Consider the following 19968-nt stretch of genomic DNA (forward strand, 5'->3'; position numbering starts at 1 on the left):
TTTCACAGAAGAGTAAACATCAGAAAACCAGACTCCAACAAGTTTTTACAACGATGCCATGTGCCAAAATGAAATCAAAACTTATATTGTCTTTGAAATGTTTTACTTTGTACTGTTTTAGAATCCTTATTTGTACTGTAATTATATTCACAGCATATCCCACAGTGTGCAATTCACTATAGACATAGAAAATATAATTATTCTAAGATTAAGCTAAATCGTCAGAATTGTCGGTCAATTCGAGGGCGTTGGCGGATTCAAAGTACCAGAACAAAGAAAATGATTTACATCATAAGTATTTATTGCACCTAACTAAAGGATTGTCACGGGTAGCAAAACGAGTTCTTGGCAAGTTTAAGTAACACCCTCTTTATCAGATTAAATTGTGTGCTAATTTATAATTCTTCTCAAAGCTTCTGCTGTTCATACTGTTCGAATTATTTCCTAGTGGTGTTTGAACTGAGCTGAATTATATTTCTATGCTCAAATCGGGTCTTTCCTACGGCATTGAACGCGTCATATTCGCGCATGTCTGCTCTTCTGTGGATAAACAAATCTGGACCGCAGTAGCAGATATCTGGAGGATTAAGAGTCACATTCAGGTAATTTTCTCTGACCTCATTTCACTACCTCTTGTTGCAACAATTCGCACATTAACTGAAGACGAAAACACCGTTTAATGCTAAGGTGGCTAGGTAAGTTAGCTGTCGTGATAATGCCCATGGCGTATGTTCCTTTTGGACAGTTTCTTAGCTGTATGCTAGTTAGCTTATAGGCTAGCTGTCAGTGTGATGGGTTTTTTTTTTAAGGGGTCATTTTGACAGCTTCCTCAGTATCGGTAATGCTGAAAGCAGTAGTCCTACCTATGTATTACTAATGTTAACCGCCTTCATGTCTTGTGGAAACACTGAAGTTAGCTCCTACTTAAAGTTCACAGGCCTGAACTAAGCTAATGTTAGCAGTTTAAATGTTAGCGTTAGCATGTTAAATACTACACCTACTGTACCAGCCTCAATTTTAAAAGTCTAAATGCAATGTAAGGTGTGTGAGGTAAAGAGCGCTTATATACAAGAAGTTATGGCTGACAGTTTGGCTGACTGCTTATCTGTCTGTTATGTTCTTTGACCTGTTGATAGGTAGCTATTTATGAACAGCAGACTATGAAGAGTACCTTTAATCAATATATTTTGAAATGCTCTTTATACTCATACGTGCGTCCTGATTTTATTTCTCATTCTACATTAAGTCTTTAGACACATGGGCTTATTGATTATTTTCCTGAAATATAATCATATATATATATATGTATGTATGTATATGTGTGTGTGTGTGTGTGTGTGTGTGTGTGTGTGTATACATAGTTAATGGCACATTTTTTACCTGTTGTAAATGTACCTTAAATAGATATTTTTAAAGTTTTTAATCCTCTTATCAACATGGGAATGGACAAATATGCTTCCTTTATGCAAATGTATGTTTATTATTATTGCAACATTCCAAAACAATGACAAATACTGTCCAGAATATTCTACAGAATAACCTCAAAGGTACTGCATGCTCATAAAATCTGCTGAAAGCAGAACATGGCAAACTGAAGCCCAACAGACGGCATGTTGACCTGAATGTAACATTCAGTATAAGTCAGTGAGTCTGCAGCAGGAGATAAAATAACATCATGTTAGTCAAAGTTTCATCACTTAAAGACATTTTTCACAACCTGCGGCTCTCTGCATCAGCTGTGTGCTCGGCCAGCAAGTGGTATTTAAGACTCGACGTCCTCCGGTGGTAACTCGGTTCACATCGACAGGAAATACAAATAACCTTGTCTTGTCCAGAGAACCATCTCGCAGGGTTTTGAGGCTGAACATTTAAAAGACCCTTTTGTTGATCCATTTCTGCTCACGGAGGTTTCTTACAAACTCCGCCCGCCCTGTAGTTTTGTTGTTTATATATTAGCATGCTTTTTTTTGGCACTGCTGTGTTGTTTTGAGATTAAATAATTCTTTATTTCCATGAATGAAGTTCTATACATGAAGAGGCCAGCTAAAGAGAGAGACTGCACAACGTAATTTTAATATTATGCAAGTACAATTTGTGATGACAATGCAATGTCTAATAGATGCATTAATATTGAGGTTTGCATATTAGCTATAGCTTACAGGTCTTATGTCTTATGTTTTAAATATTAGATGTATTTTAACAAGTCATGTCTCCAAGTGCTGATTTCTCTTCACCACTAAGTCGCCTTGTTCTCCTCCAGGTGTGACTATGGGGGAGTCTTTTTCCCTGTTCTCTAAGCAGAGCGGACATGATGATGGTCAGGACATCCTTACGTCTCCTCTGGAAGACAACCAGACCGAGGACGGGAAGGACGTCTCCCAGTTTCCTTATGTGGAGTTCACAGGGCGGGACAGTGTGACATGCCCAACATGTCAGGGCACCGGGAGGATCCCCAGAGGTAACACCGCTGTTCTCAGGCACGATGGAGGGAGCCTCTAGCTGTCTGTCTTTCATAACCTCGTGACTTTACAATATCCAGTGATGATCATTAGTAAAATCAGGCCGATGGTGTAAGATAGGCTTTAGTTGCACCACCGTAGTTTCCAAATCAGCAGACAGTGACTCATCGTTGATTGTTGTTGCCTGTTTCAGGACAAGAAAATCAACTCGTGGCATTGATTCCATACAGTGACCAAAGGCTGCGGCCAAGGAGGACGTAAGTACTCTCTTCTATGAGTCACCTTTAAAGCATTGTGCAACAAAACCACTGCATTTTTTTAAAGGTCATTCTGGTATTTATAAACCTTGGTCTATTTTTTTAAACATATTTTGGCGTCTTAAAGGGATATTTGGGTTTGTTTGAAGCGGGGTTGTATGAGATACTTATCAATAGTAAGTGTGCTACATACAGTGGATGCCGGACAGCACGGCCCCCGGTGTTTAGAAACCGGCCGAAGTGGAAGCTAGGCTATATGCCGCTGCAGATAGGGTCAACCCCACACGTAATTTATCCACTTATAAGGACATCTCACCTAAAAATCAATAGTGGTATCGAATAGTTTCACTTTTCAGTACGAACGCCTCTTTGTTTGGCACATACGTGTTGCTACGCCTGCAGCGTGCGGTGTCGGATCAGCTGGTTGTGTCAGCGGTTTGTGGCAGAGACAACAAACTAAAGAAAATACAATATTATGGAAACGACAAAGAGCCGTTCACGGTGCGGACCAGAGGACGTTGTTTTCCTTCATGTGTGAAGTGTTTTACACTTCAAACAAACCTGACTATCCCTTTAATGAACAATAGGTACAAAGAGGAAGACCAGCTCTTACATCACTCTGTTCAGAGCCACCAGACTCCATTGACAAAAACAGTCATTCTACCTCACAGAAAATGTGAGACATTGGTAGTTTGTGAATAATAATAATAATATACTAATCGTTTAAAACACAAGTAACACAAACAAAATAACCAGTCATGATGCCGTAGACCAGCAACTTCAGTTTTGTGCAACGTAGAAGGACTGTTTTTGCCAGCTACTGAAGTTGCGTAGAAGGACTGTTTTTGCCAGTGGAGTCTGGTGGCTCTGAAGAGAGCGATGTCTGTTTCTGATCTTTCTGTAACCTCCAAACGTTCACACGCTTTCCGAGGTAACACAGAGATGCATTTAAATTCATGTTTCTGCATGTGCACAGTACACAACACTTCTGCATCACACCTATGCACTGCTGGGTTTTAAAATCATTAAACAATATCTTTTCACAAAATTGTTACCCAGTGGTTAAAATCTGTTCCAGGTTTTACATTTTTAATCAAGCCATTTGATTGAGAAATAAATCCACTTACTGTAAACCTCCTTGGCAAAGGTTAAAATATTGATTTCTGTTCATGATTTGGAACAGAAACATTAAAAATACAACCCCCTTCTTTGTTCGTGCAGAGGAATCCTGGGTAAAAAAGCTTAGGCTTGTGCAGTAAATAAGTTAAATCTGGCTTACTAATTGCTGCAACATAATGTTGCCTCATCAAATACACCTATATAAATGAGAACAGGGTAATTTCACTTCTTACCTGGTGGATGCAAAGATGAAGGATACATGTTTCTTCAAAACTATTTCACATACTGTTATTTATGTTGCTATAAATAATCATTTTAATAAAGTGCTGGTGCAGTGTTGATGCGTGGATTAAGATATGAAAGTGTGGATTTGGTACTTCATGCTTTATTCAGCGGGTCCTGTGGTTTCCTTGTGTCCTCTGCAGGAAGTTGTACGTATCGGCATCAGTGGTTCTCTGCCTGTTGCTCTCCAGTCTGGCCGTCTTCTTCCTCTTCCCTCGCTCCATCGACGTTTCCTACGCCGGGGTGAAGACTGTTTTCGTCAGCTACGACCAAGACAAGCGCAGCGTCTATCTCAACATCACGGTGAGGTGTTGTTTCCTCAGCCTTAAACCACTGAAACTTGTTGTTTGGTGTTTTAGACTAGAAGAAATTGTATCTCTCTCATTCTATATTGAAAAAACGAGTTGCCTTGATTTGTTTTGCAACACACTTTATTCATGTTTAGTAGAGATGAATACAACTACTTTCTAAACACATTTTTTCAGCTTTTCACCAATAATCAAAGTTTATCAAAGTAGAAAGTTGCCTCTGTGCTGCCCTCTTGTGGATAAATGGTTTATAACTGAGGAGGTGCTGATAGTTTGGTATGTTCCAGATAAGCTGTGTGAGCCCAATATGTTCAATGATTGTCATTAAATAGACAATTATTGACATTATAATTGGTATCTGAAAGGTAAAGAATGTGCTGTTTGAACCTGGAGAAATCCAGAGGGAACGTCATGTGCACTAAATAACTGTTTACAGGAAAAACCAGCCTGTGCATTTGTATTTCCCAGCTCATATTATAAGTGGTATGAGGTAGGGATGGGCGGATCGATTCTGTGTTATCAATACTTTGGTACTCACAAGCTACTCATTTGGCATCGGTTCCTTAAAAGATATATATAGAAAATAATATTATATTTCAGCAGAACGTGGGAAGCTGCATCACTTCATAACAGTGTTAATTTCGTTAACGAAAATAATGTTCTTCAACGATCTGTTTTCCGTGACAAAGACGAGGCGTTGACGAGCTAAAAATAGATCGTTGATAATAAAAACTCTGACGACATGTTTTGTTTTCATTAAGGAGACATGACGGGACTAAAACGTTAGTGGTCGGCTGTCGGACATTCTGGGGTGATCCGAATAAAAGCATAACTATAGTAAATAAGTAAATGTAACTATTTTGTTACATTAGGAGCACAAACATTTTGATTTAATTGTACTCACATTTGCTTTTCTGTATGTGGCCAGTATGTCGCATGATTTGCCTTTCAGTCTAATGATCTTTAAATAAAATTAAAAAGACAATTATTTTGAGTTATCACGTGCGCTTTTAAAGGTCCAATCTTGAATAGTTCAGATTTTGTGCTCTTGAACGCCGTTCACTGGCGGTAATCATGATTATAGGAGCACACGCATCAATTTAACCAGAAGTCTACGGCTGGCTCCCTTTGTCACGGTTCTAACTCTTGATTTTCCTCACTTTCTTTTTAGACTGTTTGCTTCATCTGAGCGTCGAGTTTGTTTCTTTTTCTTTGGATTTTCACTTATTGTTGAAGTTGTATCTGTAGTCATCCATCTTTTCTTTCTGGAAAAGCAGCCGCTTAGCTCCGCCTACCCTCTCTGGCAGACCAACCACTGCTGGCTGATGGAAAACGCGTCACTAACTGGGCGCCGTTTGTGATTTTTTTCCACAAATGCGAAATCACCATTGTGTTAGCTCAATCAGTGATAGATAGAGACTAACAGACATTTATTTAAATGAAAAAGTTTGAGATTATTACTTAAAGAAACGATCAGTTTCGATATCGTTAAAATTGTAACAAAAAGTATCAGTGTTGTATTGAATTAAAAAAGTTTGGTGTCGCCCTCCCTAGTATGAGTAAAGTTCAGTAAAAAAATGACGTCCCTTCTGGACTACTGAGCTGCAAAGTGGCATGCAAGTGCTAAAAAAGGAGGCTGTGTGGCAGAATGACTGCTGTTTCACCATCAGTGAGTGTAATACTGCTGATTAACACTTACCTGGGGAGCATGTGTAACTATAAAGTCAAAGATGGGGACATGTCACCTGGGGGGCACAGCTGCAGATGAGGATGAACTCATTTTGTGTTTTTCAGTTAAAGAAATCTGTGGCCACTTACAACTTCACTCATGCTCTTTTCTTCTGCTTTTTGTCCTCCAGAACACTCTGAACATCACCAACAACAACTACTACTCTGTGGAGGTGGCCAACATCACAGCTCAGGTTCAGTTTGCCAAGACGGTGATCGGAAAGTCTCGCATCAGTAACACCACCGCCATCAGTCCTCTGGACATGAAACAGGTACACAGGAACCTGGTACAGCAGCTTGGAGTGTGTTCACCTGTTAAACTGTCCTCTGTGTGGGTGCAGCTCTGACTCTGTTCTGGTTCCTATTGTCTGTTTACAGATTGATTATATGGTCCCAACCATCATTGCAGATGAGATGAACTACATGTAGTAAGTACTCTATACCTCCCTGACTGACATAGTTTAATCCAGCTATACTCTGTCAAAAGGTTTTAAACCTCATGACAAAAACAAAAAATAAACATGGGATTGTGAACAACGATACAATTTGCACTTTTCTAAGTGTATATGGATCAAACAGCCTCTCACACGGCACAGCAAACTTACAGCCAGACAAACTGCTGGTTTTGGCTTCGATGACGGACATGTAAACATTCCTTGTCGACTACTTTCTTACAGCGTGAAGTCAAATCGCCGTCATGTTTTAGATTTTGTTTCTTAGTCTTATTTCTTTACCAGACATCGTCAAAGAAACACCATTTTCCTGATAGACTGCACTCGGTGACCGTGTAGTTGTGGCCTGTGGTAGTGCTGGGCGGTTTCACGGTATACCACAGTGTTTCCTTTCCTTTTGACAGTTTCAGTATTATATTGCGGTCTTACAAAATGAAAAGGTACTTAAACATGATTGTAAGGTTTCACCTCAATGTGTTTTCATGTCCATATAAACAATTAACAATTACACTGAATGTTATTTGGGACTTTATTTTCTATTCTACAAAACAAAAATCGTCCTACTTTCACCACACTTGGTTCAGCGACCACAAACAGACCTGTGGGCTAAAGCTGGGTCACTTGTCATCTACCGTTTTTAACGGTGTTCAAATGTACGTTTAATCAGCGTGAGCTGAGAGTAAACACTCCGCGGCACCACTGCTCCGTGAACAATCCGTTCATGTGGCCACAGCACCGAGACAGGGTTCAGCAAGTAACGGGGACATATGCACTGAAAAGCAGACTCGCATAACTGCACGTCTGACTCAGCTATCCCGCCAACATCATACGTCGACTGCAGCGTCGCACGCATGTTTACAGTATTACCCGACCGACTTTTCCTGTAGATAAGTGAGGGAAAACGTGTACCAAAACCAAAACGTTTGTGTTCACAGTGTTGACCGTATTACAAAATCCATGTTGTGGCAGAACGTGACACCAAGCTTGTGTTATAACAAGCCAAACAATGAACACTGAAGTGACTCAACCCAGGAAACTGAAAAAAGTTTGTTAGCAGCAGCGGCACGTCACAGATCCTCCAGACATCCTGAGTCTAGTTAAGTGTCGTAAAGATCCTGATGTTTGATGTGAAACTGCTTCATTCAGTGTTTCACAGCCGCTTTAGTGAGATTTTAAAATTAGAATCCCGAGGTCAGACGAGGATCCAGCTCTGATTTTCTACATTTTCCTGAATAGCTCCTGTGGGGGAAAGACTGTTTCTGAGCAGAAAAGGGTTTTTCTGGAATGGCTTGTTTTTTTTCTCTGACCTCAGACTAATGCAGGATCAGCGCTTTGCATGTTGTCACACTGCAAGCACGACCTGGGCTGATCCTTCCTATTTGTACATGAACTAGGACGCCCGGTGCATCCGGTCTGAGCCGACTCACCCCCTGTTGAAAGCTGCTTCTGTCTCAGTGCATATACAGTTTGCAGAGATGCAGGACCAACACACACGAAAGCTCATCTGTTGCCGCTGCCTTTGGCCTTTCAAATAACTTGATGAAAACTTGATGTGACCTTGTTCTGTCTGTCTGCTCTGCTCTCTGTCTGTCTGTCTCTCTGTAACAGTCTCTGTCTGTCTCTCTGTAACAGACACTATCGTAACTTCTGCATCTTTAATTAGACACAAAGGGACTTTACGAAACGTCTCCATGTGCCATTCTGTGGATGAGAACAGCCCGGTGTGTCGTTGCTGTGTCAGAGCTCCAGGTGTGACGGAGGGCGGAGCAGACAGACACAGTCGTCTTCGGCCTATAAAACCTAAACCCTTCCTGCGGGGTTGTGCGGAGGTGTAGGCGTGTTAGTTTGTTGTTCAGAGCGTAGAACATAATGTCTTATTTCTCGAGTCCTTTTTACACTGCCAGTTCAAGGCGGGATTATTACACCTTTGTTTCACTGCTTTATTTACATTAACGGCGCTTGCTCTCTTCACTTCCTGTGTCACTCGACCACAGCAGCTCTGTCTTTTGCTCACAGCAGCTTTGGGTTGAAAATCTGGCTGTTGGTCGGTTGTTTTTTTAAAGCTTCAGTAGAGAGAGATTCGAGACTGACTCATATAAAACACGTGGTATCGAAAATATCATAACTTTGACAACCCTAAGGTCCGCAGACACATTAACTATCACTTGTTTTGTCTTTCAGTGATTACTGCACTCTGCAGACCATCAAGGTTCACAACATCGTCGTCATGATGCAGTAAGTCTAACAGCATCCTCATCTTATCCAAACATTAGCGTTCACTGTGTGTCTGTAACGTGGCCTCACCTGGTCCTCTCTGTGCTCTGCAGAGTCACCGTCACCACCACGTACTTCGGTCACGCGGAGCAGGTGTCTCAGGAGATGTACCAGTACGTGGACTGTGGAGGGAACACCACCTCTCTCAGAGCGATGATCTCCTGCTGAGTAAGCCCACCACAGTCCTCCTCACAGGCCCAGACTCGGGGCGACGAAGCCTTAGATGGTCCACTGTTTTCACGTCTCCCCCACCTGCTGCGTCCAACTAACTGCTGTCACAATGTTTACATCATCACTACTAAAACAAACGCACACTGACATGAGAGAAGGATGTTTCTCATGATGCCCACTGCATCCAGCAGAGAAATATCACATCCATTTCAATTTTTCAAGTTTTGTAGCAAAACATAGACTCTGTTTTCAGTCCCGAGTGTGAGGAATGTTTTGTGTTTCTTTGTGAATTGATTTTTTTCTTTTGCTAAATATCCCCAAACTTTCAAAAGGAAGCAGTTTAAAGTTTTAAGTCTGTCAGACAGTAGTAGTCTCTTTGCTACCACCCTGGTTCCAAAAAAGTTGGGACGCTGCGCAAAACGTAAATAAATCTGAATCCTTTTTCACATATATTCAATTAAAGACAGAACAGAGACTAAACATTGAATTTTCACCCTTAGAAACATTCTTTTCATATGCACTATTTTTTTCTCATTTTTAAACAGCATCCCAATTTAGTTGCAACCAGGGTTATAAATAACGTCACGTTTACTTTTTGATAAAGACAAAACAATATTTTATATCTCAAGCTTCAAGTCAAGTTAATTTTCGTAACAGGCTTAAATATTACAATTTAAACGGCAGTGCCGTTGCCTCACAGCTAAAAGGTTCCTGGTTCAAACCTCGGTTCGGACGTTCGGCCTTTCTGTGTGCAGTCTGCATGTTCTCCCCCTGCATGCGTGGGTTCCCTTCGGGTACTCCAGGTTCCTCCCACAGTCCCATGCTCGTTAGGTTCATCGGTGACTCTAAATTGCCCGTAGGTGTGAATGTGAGTGTGAAAGGTTGTCTGTCTCTATGTCCCTGTGATTGATAGGTGATCAGTCCAGGTGTAACCCCGCCTCTCGCCCAATGACAGCTGGGATTGGTTTAATGAATAGATTCCACTTTTGTGTTTTAAACCACCATCTATGATTTATGATTTGTGCTCCTCAGCAGAAGGAGAGAGGCAAAGCCTTGACAGACGTATTTGACTACCTACCAAACCATAATGCACTTTATTGTCTATTGAAAATGCACATTTATCTGCAGTCATAAGTTCTGCAGCTTATTTCTCTACCACTGTGTGTTCGGCTCCATGAAGGATCAACAAAACATTATTATTATTATTATTACATTACGTAGATACTGTGGGAGACGAGCTCTTAAGTGTCCCTTTATTTGTACAATCTGCTGACATACACACTGTAGTATTTGTTTGGGGTTTGCTTGTTATTATAGTTTCTATATTGCTGATTTTGTCTCCCATGTTGTAGGAAAAGAAGGCACTCTTATTGCAATCTGTTTAAAGATAGAAAATCTACTGTTATGTTGTTGAAAGTCTTCTTATGGGTCGTAGTTCAAGCCTTTTGATTTGCTCTGGTCCAGCTCCAGACGTTTGGGAAATATGCATGTTTTATTTCTAACAAAAATCTGATAAGAATTCTTGATCATATTATTTAAGACTTATGGTAATTAAAGCATATTTACTAACTTAGGTACAGGTACAAAAAGTTTTCCACTAAAAGTTCTTGTTGTTTCCACTAACTCAGATTGTTATTCTAAGTGTGCGACAACATCACAGAAAGGATCCCTGCAGAGATAGAGCTTTTTGTTACAGAGGAAGATGATTGTTTTAACCACAAACAGACGTTACATCGCTCTCTGCACACACACCAGACTCCATTCATAAAAACATTAATTTTACCTCACAGAACACAGGAGCTGCTGGCCTACCGCTGCATCCGTTATTCATTTCTTTTGTGTTTTTGGTGTTTTAAATAATTAGTTCGGATCCATCACATTATTTGTGTAACGCACAATAACATGCACCAAAAAATACTTATTTTAAACCAGGAGCAGACGTCACATCGCTCTCCTCAAAGCCACCAGACTCCATTGACAAAACCAGTAATTTTACCTTGCAGAACTTGGGAGTTGGTTGTCCCAACCTTTTGTGTGTATTAGTCATATAGACCTCAACATATTTAAATATGGGGCCCATGTTAAATATACTGTAATTTATCATTAAGGTACAGTCACACCAGGATTTGAAAACAAATCAAATTAAAACCAAAATCTTTTCATTTCAAAGGAATCCCTTAAAAGGATTTTTGCTTCTGTGGGCAACTTAAATCTTTGACATATGTTTAGCACTGCCAAGTGGTACAAAACTTAACACGCCTTATCTTTAAACACAGAGAAAGGGACCTGTTGCATCATGTGTCTCTGATATAACCCTGAAGCAAGAACTGCTCCACAAAAGAGGCAGGGTCTGTGCAGTGAAGAGACAGGCGTGAACTCCTCGCTCATTGGCTAGCTCGCTTGGCGAATTAAGCCGCTTTCCCACGGGTCAAAAAACCACCCGCTAACAACCGGCTTTTTTGTTATGGGAAACAATCGGCATTCAGACCCGGGTCAAATAACTCCGCAGTAGACCCGGTAATTATCGTCTCGGCTCCGATCACCATTTAAAACACACTAATCTCCGCCCCCTCTCCGGCGCGATGCTATGCTCCCTCTCTAACTTCTGCCACTCCTCGTCATCTCAGCTACAGCTCGTGTTTTGCTCATTAAACGGGGAACAGGCATGTTTCCCTCAGTGTTGGACGGCTGTAGGACTGGTGCAGAGCTGCAACTTAAAACCTTTTTCACAATTATCGATGAATCTGTCCATAACCAAAACATATCGACCTAAACTCAGACCAACAGGTGTTTGACATTTCAGGTTCATCTGTAAGTTAGATATTGATTGATTACCTGAATTGTTGGTGGTTCACAAATCAATTAGTCACGCTCCTGGTGCATTAACAACTCTCCCATAAAGTCATGAGACATTTTCATTTTAACAATGTTCAACATTATAAATCATATATTATTGTGGCTGGCTTTTTTTCTTGTTGTTTTTTAAATTTAAATAATATATAAAGTATTTTTTGCTTTCATGCAAACAGAAATTCCAACTTCCTAACATTTCCCAAATGCATCGCTACATTCTGCACTTCCTGTCCTGCTGATGAAAGTTGATCTTAAATTATTTTGGGGCGTCCTGTGATTTAAAAGCTGTTCTGACTTTACATGTTTTTTTTTTGCCTATTATGCTCACACTGATCATTTCCACATTCTACTTCCTGTATTCAAAATGTTGCTCTTATTTCTCTCTCTTAAAATAATATTCATGAATATTTTGTGGAGCATTTCACGTAATTTATTTTGACACAACTCTAAAAGAAATCGTATATTTTTTCATCTTTGATCGTAAATCATCCAGAGCTATTTTAAGAATCAGGCAAATCTAGTATTTCGTCTGATTTATGTCACCATCCTGTAAACATTTAGATAATAACTTTGATGAACTACAGCTCTAACATTTGTACTGAGTGGATTTCATTTAAAAAGCTATTTTAGACTCCTACCTCTAATGTCATTTTAAACATTTTGTTGTCATTTTTCAGAGAGACGCTTTGTTGTGGGAGCATAAATAAAGTTTTAAAACATGGTTACCTGTGGAGTGATGTTTATTTCTATATATATTTATAGTGAAGTCAGGTGAGAGCAGGTACAGTAAGTTCTCTAATTAAACAAATGAACGCTTCAGTCTCAGTAAGACACACTGAGGACCAGGAGAACTAAACTTCCTGTTTTAGCTTGCATGTTACATTTTGTATAATTAGTTTTAACACATTGACAGTAAACATTAATTAAGAGGCATTTGATATTTCTAGATAATCAGATGTGTAGTGTGCACAGATTTCTTGTTAATAAGTTTTAAAGTTTCAAACTAACGTTTACATTCACTGATGAACACTGAAGCTCGGGGAGATTTACTGAATTTAGACTTATGGATATGAAATTTAGAAGCAAGAGAAGAAGAAGCATCAAGAGTTTTATTGTCTGTGAAATAAAATGATGTCATTCAGCCCTAAATTAATTATGCAATGCATCTTAATAACAACTTCATTCCCCACAGCTCTCCTGAATATCCTGGTTAGCGGACGTTCATAAAATAAGTGTTTTACGTCGTCTTCTTCCTTTGTACTAAAGTCACATTTGTTTCTAGTTTCAGCACATCTTGAGTTTGTAGGAATTTCCATCCATCCATTTTCCTCCGCTTATACGGGGTCGGGTCACGGTGGCAGCAGACTAAGCAAGTTGACCCAGACGTCCCTCTCCCAAGCAACCATTTTCCAGCTCCTCCTGGGGTATCCCAAGGCGTTCCCAAGCCAGGTGGGAAATATAATCCTTCCAGCAAACTCTGCCCCGGGGTTTCCTCTCATTTGGATGTGCCTGGAAAGCATCCTAATCAGATGCCTGAACCACCTCAAATGGCTCCTTTCAATGTGAAGGAGTAGCTGTACTCCAAGCTCCCTCTGGATGTCTCCTCTCTCTAAGGCTGAGCCCAGACAACTCATTTCAGCCGCTTGTATCCCCACATCCTTCTTATATTCTCATACGTCTATTAGTGCATTTATGGCTTCTCAAATCTACCCCAGTTACAGAGAGCAACGGTTTGGCCCATGGATCTTCTAATTCCTGGTTTCATGAGACCCCTTTAATAAATATAAATAAATATAAATTCCATTTGATATTTTTTATGTGTTACAGGAAAGTTTTTTTTAACCAGAAAGAAGAACTTAGAAGATGCAAATTTTCCATTTGCAAGTCATCAACGAAGACTGTATCCCTGTCAATCCACTTTTTAGTTCAGATTAGTAATCGAGACGTTTAACTGATAACAATCATTCAGGTCACTAATACTATCAGTGGTTCCTCAACTGGTCTAACCTCAGGACCCACCAGCAGGTGCTTAATGACAATTCGTAACCATAATTTATTTAATGGATTTATTTAATCATCAGTTTCATCATCATAAAACACAACTGTATAATAGTCAACCAAAATGACCAGCAAGGGTGCATAAGACAAAAATATTTCATTAAAAGCTTTTTTCAACAGAAATAAAGCAAAAAAAAACATAAAACATAAACACAACTACTGTCGTTCTTATTAAGTTTCAAGAATGTAAATGTAACCGTAGCTGGGATTACCCCATAGACAAACTACACGACTACTGCAAGAATGTCATATCCTTCAAAATAAGAGCGACCCACTTTTGGGTCCTGACCCACCAGTTGATAACCACGGCCTTTAGCATTAACCTAAACAGCACTACTACATTTGATAAAACATTATTCAGGATTGATCTTGCACAATATTTGAATATTTGGCGTGTAACATGATCTCAGCAAAACATTGCCCAAAGGGGACACACGGGACGAGGAAGCGCAGCGCAAGGAAAATCGCCCGCGAGCACTACTGTTCACACCAGACGCGCATTTCTCTGTGCCGGTCGACAAGCGCCTCTGCTCCTCAGCTGTTGTTTACTCACATTTGGACCTTTTTTTTCATCATGCTCTCTCTCTCTTGCTCTCTCTCTCTCTGTTTGCGTGTGTGTTTTGACACCCCGCCCGCACCCCCTATAGCCAGCAAACTTTGTGTCTCTCTCTTTCTTGTGTGTGTGCGTGTGCATGCGTGTGTGTATCTTCATTTCTCTCGCGCTCTGTTTAGATACTGACCAATATATAAAAGCTAACAAATATAACATCGCATTTGTCAATCGCGGTGTTTTATTTTGAAAATTGTTTTAATTTTGAAAATTGACCGGATTCTCTCGTTGTTTCATGTGTGACTTTCGCGTCTGGTGTGAACGACACAATCGGTTAACATGGGCGCCGAAAGGAAACGGGCTCCGCTTCGCGGCGCTTCCTTGTCCGGTGTGTCCCCGGCGTAAGAGACGCACACACACCCGGTCATCCACATGATGTAAAAGAAAACGTGATTCATCAGACCAGGACGCCTTCTTCCATCGCTCCGTGGTCCAGTTCTGATGCTTTTGGTGCACAGGGGTCAGCATGGGCACCCTGACCGGTCTGCCGCTACACAGCCCCATACACAACAAACTGTGATGCTCTGTGTGTTCTGACACCGTTCTATCAGAACCAGCATCAACTCTTTCAGCAGTTTGAGCTGCAGTAGCTCTTCTGTTGGATCGGACCACATGGGCCAGCCTTTGCTCCCCATGCACATCAATGAGCCTTGGCCTCCCATGACCCTGTCACCTGTTCACGTGTTCTCCTTCCTTTGACCACGTCTGGTCGGTCCTGATCGCTGCAGACCGGGAACACAACACAAGAGCTGCAGGTTTGGAGATGCTCTGACCCAGCTGTCTAGCCATCACAGTTTGGTCCTTGTCAAAGTCGCTCACATCCTCACACTTGCCCATTTTTCCTGCTTCCAACACATCGACTTCACAAAGGGCTCACTTGCTGTCTAACATATCCCATCCACTGTCAGGGGCCAATGTAACAAGATAATCAATGTTATTCACTTCACCTGTCAGTTGTCATCATGATGATCTGTGTGTGTTCAATTCATCAGCATCAAAATGAATAACTCATTCGCTCGGCTTTGAAGTTCCCAAGTCATAACCTAACATCCAGCCCATGTCATGTGTGATATCATACACAGGTCACACACTGTGTCTGAACGGGATCTGTAGGCACATTCTTCAGATTTGATCTGGGGAATGAGGGTGTAGTGTAAAAGATACGATTGTTGTTGTGCTCAACCAGAGTAACAAAAACATTCATGATTGTGAGCCCAGTAGGAGGGTAGGGTGGAGCTTGATTTGTATGTCACTTGCGTAGTAGGTAAATCTTTTCACTTATCCAGCTCTTGGTGATGGTGAACCAACAAGAACCAACATGAATCAAAGAAAAGTCAGATTAATTCTGTTCAAGAACTTCAAGAAGAGACGTATTTTTAAAGTTCCTTTTTATGGGGGTTAAAAAGGAGCCAAAGCCGAGCCACTGTGGCACCTTTTTTACTGGGTTGATGGGTAATGACTGGGATTACCAATCATTTGGAATCATCTGGATATTTCCTCTACCACTGAGGTATGTTATTAAATATTGTTGCCATCTGATGTCACCTACAGGGGTCTAATAGACACAGACATCTTATCTTAAGCTAACTGACCAACGGGGGGCAGATGTTCATGATTTATCCTTCTTAGCTGAGATGTTGAATCAACATTAACAGAAGAAAAGAGCTCAAAAGGGTCTGAGAGAAAGAGGTATGATGTTTTGTTTTGTGTTGTGGGTGAAGAACAATAGTTTGTACTTCTTTCAGGTACAAATGTTGAATCAGGTGTCATCAGCATACATGGAAATGACTTGTGAGAGTTGGGCTAATTTCTTTAACAAATCCTGAGTAGTGAAAATCTGCATTTGACAAATGCCTGTTTGGAGAAGAGCATTTTAAATTTGTACCGATTGTATTTTTTTTAAGGAGGGAAGGAAGTAATTTACTATTTTATCGTAGTGATTTTTTTTAAAGGATGTGGTAGTTTGATAGTGTAATTAATATAACTAGACCAAGCAAATGGTTTTATACACTTGTCTGAATAAGCATGGGAATACAATATGGCTTACAGTACCATGCTCCTTTTTATGCCCCGCCCTTCAAACAGCCTGAGTACGCTACTTGTCATTGGCAGTCAACGTGGCGTCCATCATTGATATGGACTGCTCTGTAAGTTAAAATATTTCAGGCTGAAATGAACACAGATGTACAAATATTGGGTTAAGTGTGTGAATGTATTGTAGTTTGGGAAGTTACGGTTAGTACTTGGAGTCAGGATGACTCGTGAATTGATTCTATCGTAGTCGAGTCCTTTCATTCGGATAATACGTTAGCATAGCGAGCTAATAAGGACGTTGATATTAATTTAGGCCATTTGCAAGTGAAGTGGTACAGTTTGATATCGGAATGAGATTTGTTATTTCCTGGTATATTTTTGATGATATTGCAGATTTCCATTGAGTGTGTGGACAATGCTGATGGACTTCCTGGTGTTATTGTCTATGATGACCTAACGATCCCCATTCCTCCTCCACAGGTAAGACTTGTACCACTTAGTTGGAGTGGCACAGTCGAAATCACTTTAAATCTATCGTCAGAGTTCATACACCTTTATATAGTGCATGTTAAGTGTTGTGTTTTGTGCTTTCTAGCACGGTCAGGATGCTATGGAGTGGACTGCTCAAGATGGTGGACAAGGACCTTACAGGTTAGTCAAGGCTGATGTGTTCACATAGCGTCTTTGTTCAACAGGGCGATTCAAAGCTCTACACTAACTCTGTATTGAAGACATAAGAAAGACGTGATAGATGGAACAAGATGAGGCTGAAACTCATCAACAGGATTTATTGGATTATGATATTCAAAGGGTTAGATTGAATCAAACTTATTACATGAACCAGTGTACATGCAATAAGTGAAATTATTTTGTAACATTTGTATCTGTTAATACTACACATCTTTTTTAATGCACTTATCTCTCTGTGCAACTGTTGTGCTGTAGCTGTGTGCAGCCTTTCCTATCTGCCTATGATGAGAGTCAGGACATGGATTGGGACCCTCAAGAGACGAGCAGTCCTTCACCAGCTAGGTAATAAAACTCCTCTTTCAATCTGTATGTATAGCTAATGATCAAATGCATATTTGACTGCTTTGAGCTAATTCAGGCTGTTACATCCGCTGTACTTTTTATAATGACTGTAATCCCTATGATTAGTCTCTGTTTTTTCCCCACAGTCTCAAGGAGGAGGAGGAGGGTGGATAAGATGACAAGGCATATCATAAGCTTAATCCAAAAGGCAGCTGGACTTGGCTGAAGTTCTTGAAGACGTTATCCATGACCTGGATGACTGAGCACCTGCCAAGACATGAAAAGGCTTAGAACGTCTTAATAAAGTCTTTTTGAAAGCCTGGTTCCTGGTATTGTTTTTTCATTGTATTAATGTAAACGATGTAATGTGTGAGTGACTGGTGTAAAGATCTGGTTACTTTTGGACTTTTGGCTGTAAGGCTAATTCCCCTTCAAAGCTGTGATACATCTGAAAGCAGCGGTTCTAAACTGGTCTGCCTCAAATTTTAGAAATGTTTCAAACTCAAACTTATTAAATGAAACATGGTGCAGTTTGGACCTGAGACAGAACAAAACACCACAGTATGTCATCGTCACAAAACACAACAGTGTAACGGTCAACCAAAATGACCAGCAAGGGTCCCGACCCACCAGTTGAGAACCACGGAGTTAAACTGCCGTTAAACTACAGCCACGACCGGTGCCGGAGTGGCTCACACATAACCTATTATAAAGGATAATGTATTGTTTGAATATTTTGAATTGACTTCATTGTTCATGCTTTAAAGGGGTCACAGAGATTCATTGATTCTAAATATTACATTTGAAATCTTGTCTGTTAACGGTTCATGATCTGTTACATCCCTGATTAGTATCTTATTGACCAGTGTTTCCTTCGACAGCAGTGAGAACTGATCTTCAGAAGTGCAACACAAATTTAAAAACACCGTCGTGTATGTGATGTCATTTCACATTGCTGCTTAGTGTGAACGACTGTCATACATTAGGGACACTTCAGCGAGTATGGATCAAGCTCCAAAAGCAGTGGATTTATTATTATGTCGACTCAATGAGAGGATCAAAGTGAGGGTACAACATGTTTTTGGCTCATCAGTCTTCACATTACACCAGAAAATAATTAAATGTTTTACCTGCAGAGGTGAAGCCATCAGAGCCATCATAATGTTTACTCTAAGTCCCACCTGTCCAGCGTTTGTTGGGAGTATACATAATTTATTACCCACTATACTGTAGTTTTTTACGCAGCTATGAGGAAACTTTAAAGTGTTTATAAACTTAATACAAACACACAAGTAAACACAAATCTGTTTAAAACTACATTATTGTTATAGACCATTTATTCATGGTATAAATTCCACATATGAATGCTAACCAATGGAAAGTAAAATGTCCTGGTTGTGATGGAATATCAACAAAGCTCACTTCTATAATTTTATCTTTACTACTAAATAATGTTTTAGTAGTTAGTCTAAACACAACTTGAATTAAGGTGTCAAAAAGGCTGGGAAACAATATTTTATTTGATATTTCTACAAAAACTTGGAAGTCAAATTCCCATTCAGGTCAGATGCTCGAGACAAGATGTCCTAACATTTATAATTGTGTGTGTTAGAATAATTGAAAATAAGAAGGTGCCAACATAAGCTCTACATTAAATCTTAAATTGAATAATCTTGTATCTGACACATTTAGATATATGTATGCCTGACCTCTATATAGAAGCCCACTGTGACGTAGAAAGAGACGTATTAAGTTGAGTTGGAGTACAGGCTTTGTGAGCATCCAAAAACAACAAGCTATATTATTAGAAACTGTGCCTCGCGACAAGAAGGCTCTGCACCCTCCACACACATACTTTTCAAAATAGAGGACAGTTGAGCATCTGTTAAAAAGAAAGAGTCCTTGACACCAAATTTGTCCTTAATCATCTCAGAGCTATGTTGGCATAGTTGTGGTGCTCCTGGCTCCTTAATTCACTTCTTATGGGACTGTCCTGTTGTGAAACCTCTGTGGTTAGAGATGCATGCCATGATGACAGAGAGTTTTGAATGTGGATCTACCCTTATCTCCTACTGTATGCATTATTGTGAAGAAGCCTGATAATATAACCAGTCCGGTTATTATACGCACATGAGTCAAACTATAAAATCAAAATACACGTCAAATAAACTTTTCTCAAACATGGTTTCTGTCATTATAGTTAGTTCATATCATGCTGATTTATGTCCAAGTGTTCATTTTTCGGACAAGTTTATTTTTAATTAGTTATTTGACGCTGTAAAAATGATGATTGACAGCTCTGTTGACCAATACGGCTCCTGCAGCTGATCA

The 19968-nt window shown here is 40.1% G+C and overlaps 1 protein-coding gene across 1 annotated transcript; it reads left to right on the forward strand.

Moving 5' to 3' along the window:
• Positions 1–524: 524 nt before the first annotated feature.
• LOC138609516 (transmembrane protein 106B-like) lies at positions 525–12624 on the forward strand. The gene is made up of 8 exons (XM_069682149.1): positions 525–602; positions 2261–2458; positions 2653–2716; positions 4261–4420; positions 6285–6425; positions 6532–6581; positions 8787–8840; positions 8933–12624. The coding sequence occupies exons 2-8, from the start codon at positions 2269–2271 to the stop codon at positions 9045–9047; spliced, it is 774 nt and encodes a 257-aa protein (XP_069538250.1). The 5' UTR covers positions 525–602; positions 2261–2268; the 3' UTR covers positions 9048–12624.
• Positions 12625–19968: the final 7344 nt, after the last annotated feature.

This window comes from Semicossyphus pulcher, unplaced genomic scaffold, assembly GCF_022749685.1.
Source record: "Semicossyphus pulcher isolate SPU_LCO1_2020_fin unplaced genomic scaffold, fSemPul1.0.p SCAF_5, whole genome shotgun sequence".
Lineage (NCBI taxonomy): Eukaryota > Metazoa > Chordata > Actinopteri > Labriformes > Labridae > Semicossyphus > Semicossyphus pulcher.

Bases quoted from the DNA above. Each gene is read 5' to 3' on its own strand.
- LOC138609516 (XM_069682149.1), top strand. From the start codon at position 2,269: ATGGGGGAGTCTTTTTCCCTGTTCTCTAAGCAGAGCGGACATGATGAT. The intron at 6,426-6,531 runs GTACACAGGAAC...GTCTGTTTACAG, and splicing joins GTCCTCTGGACATGAAACAG to ATTGATTATATGGTCCCAAC. The intron at 8,841-8,932 runs GTAAGTCTAACA...TGTGCTCTGCAG, and splicing joins AACATCGTCGTCATGATGCA to AGTCACCGTCACCACCACGT.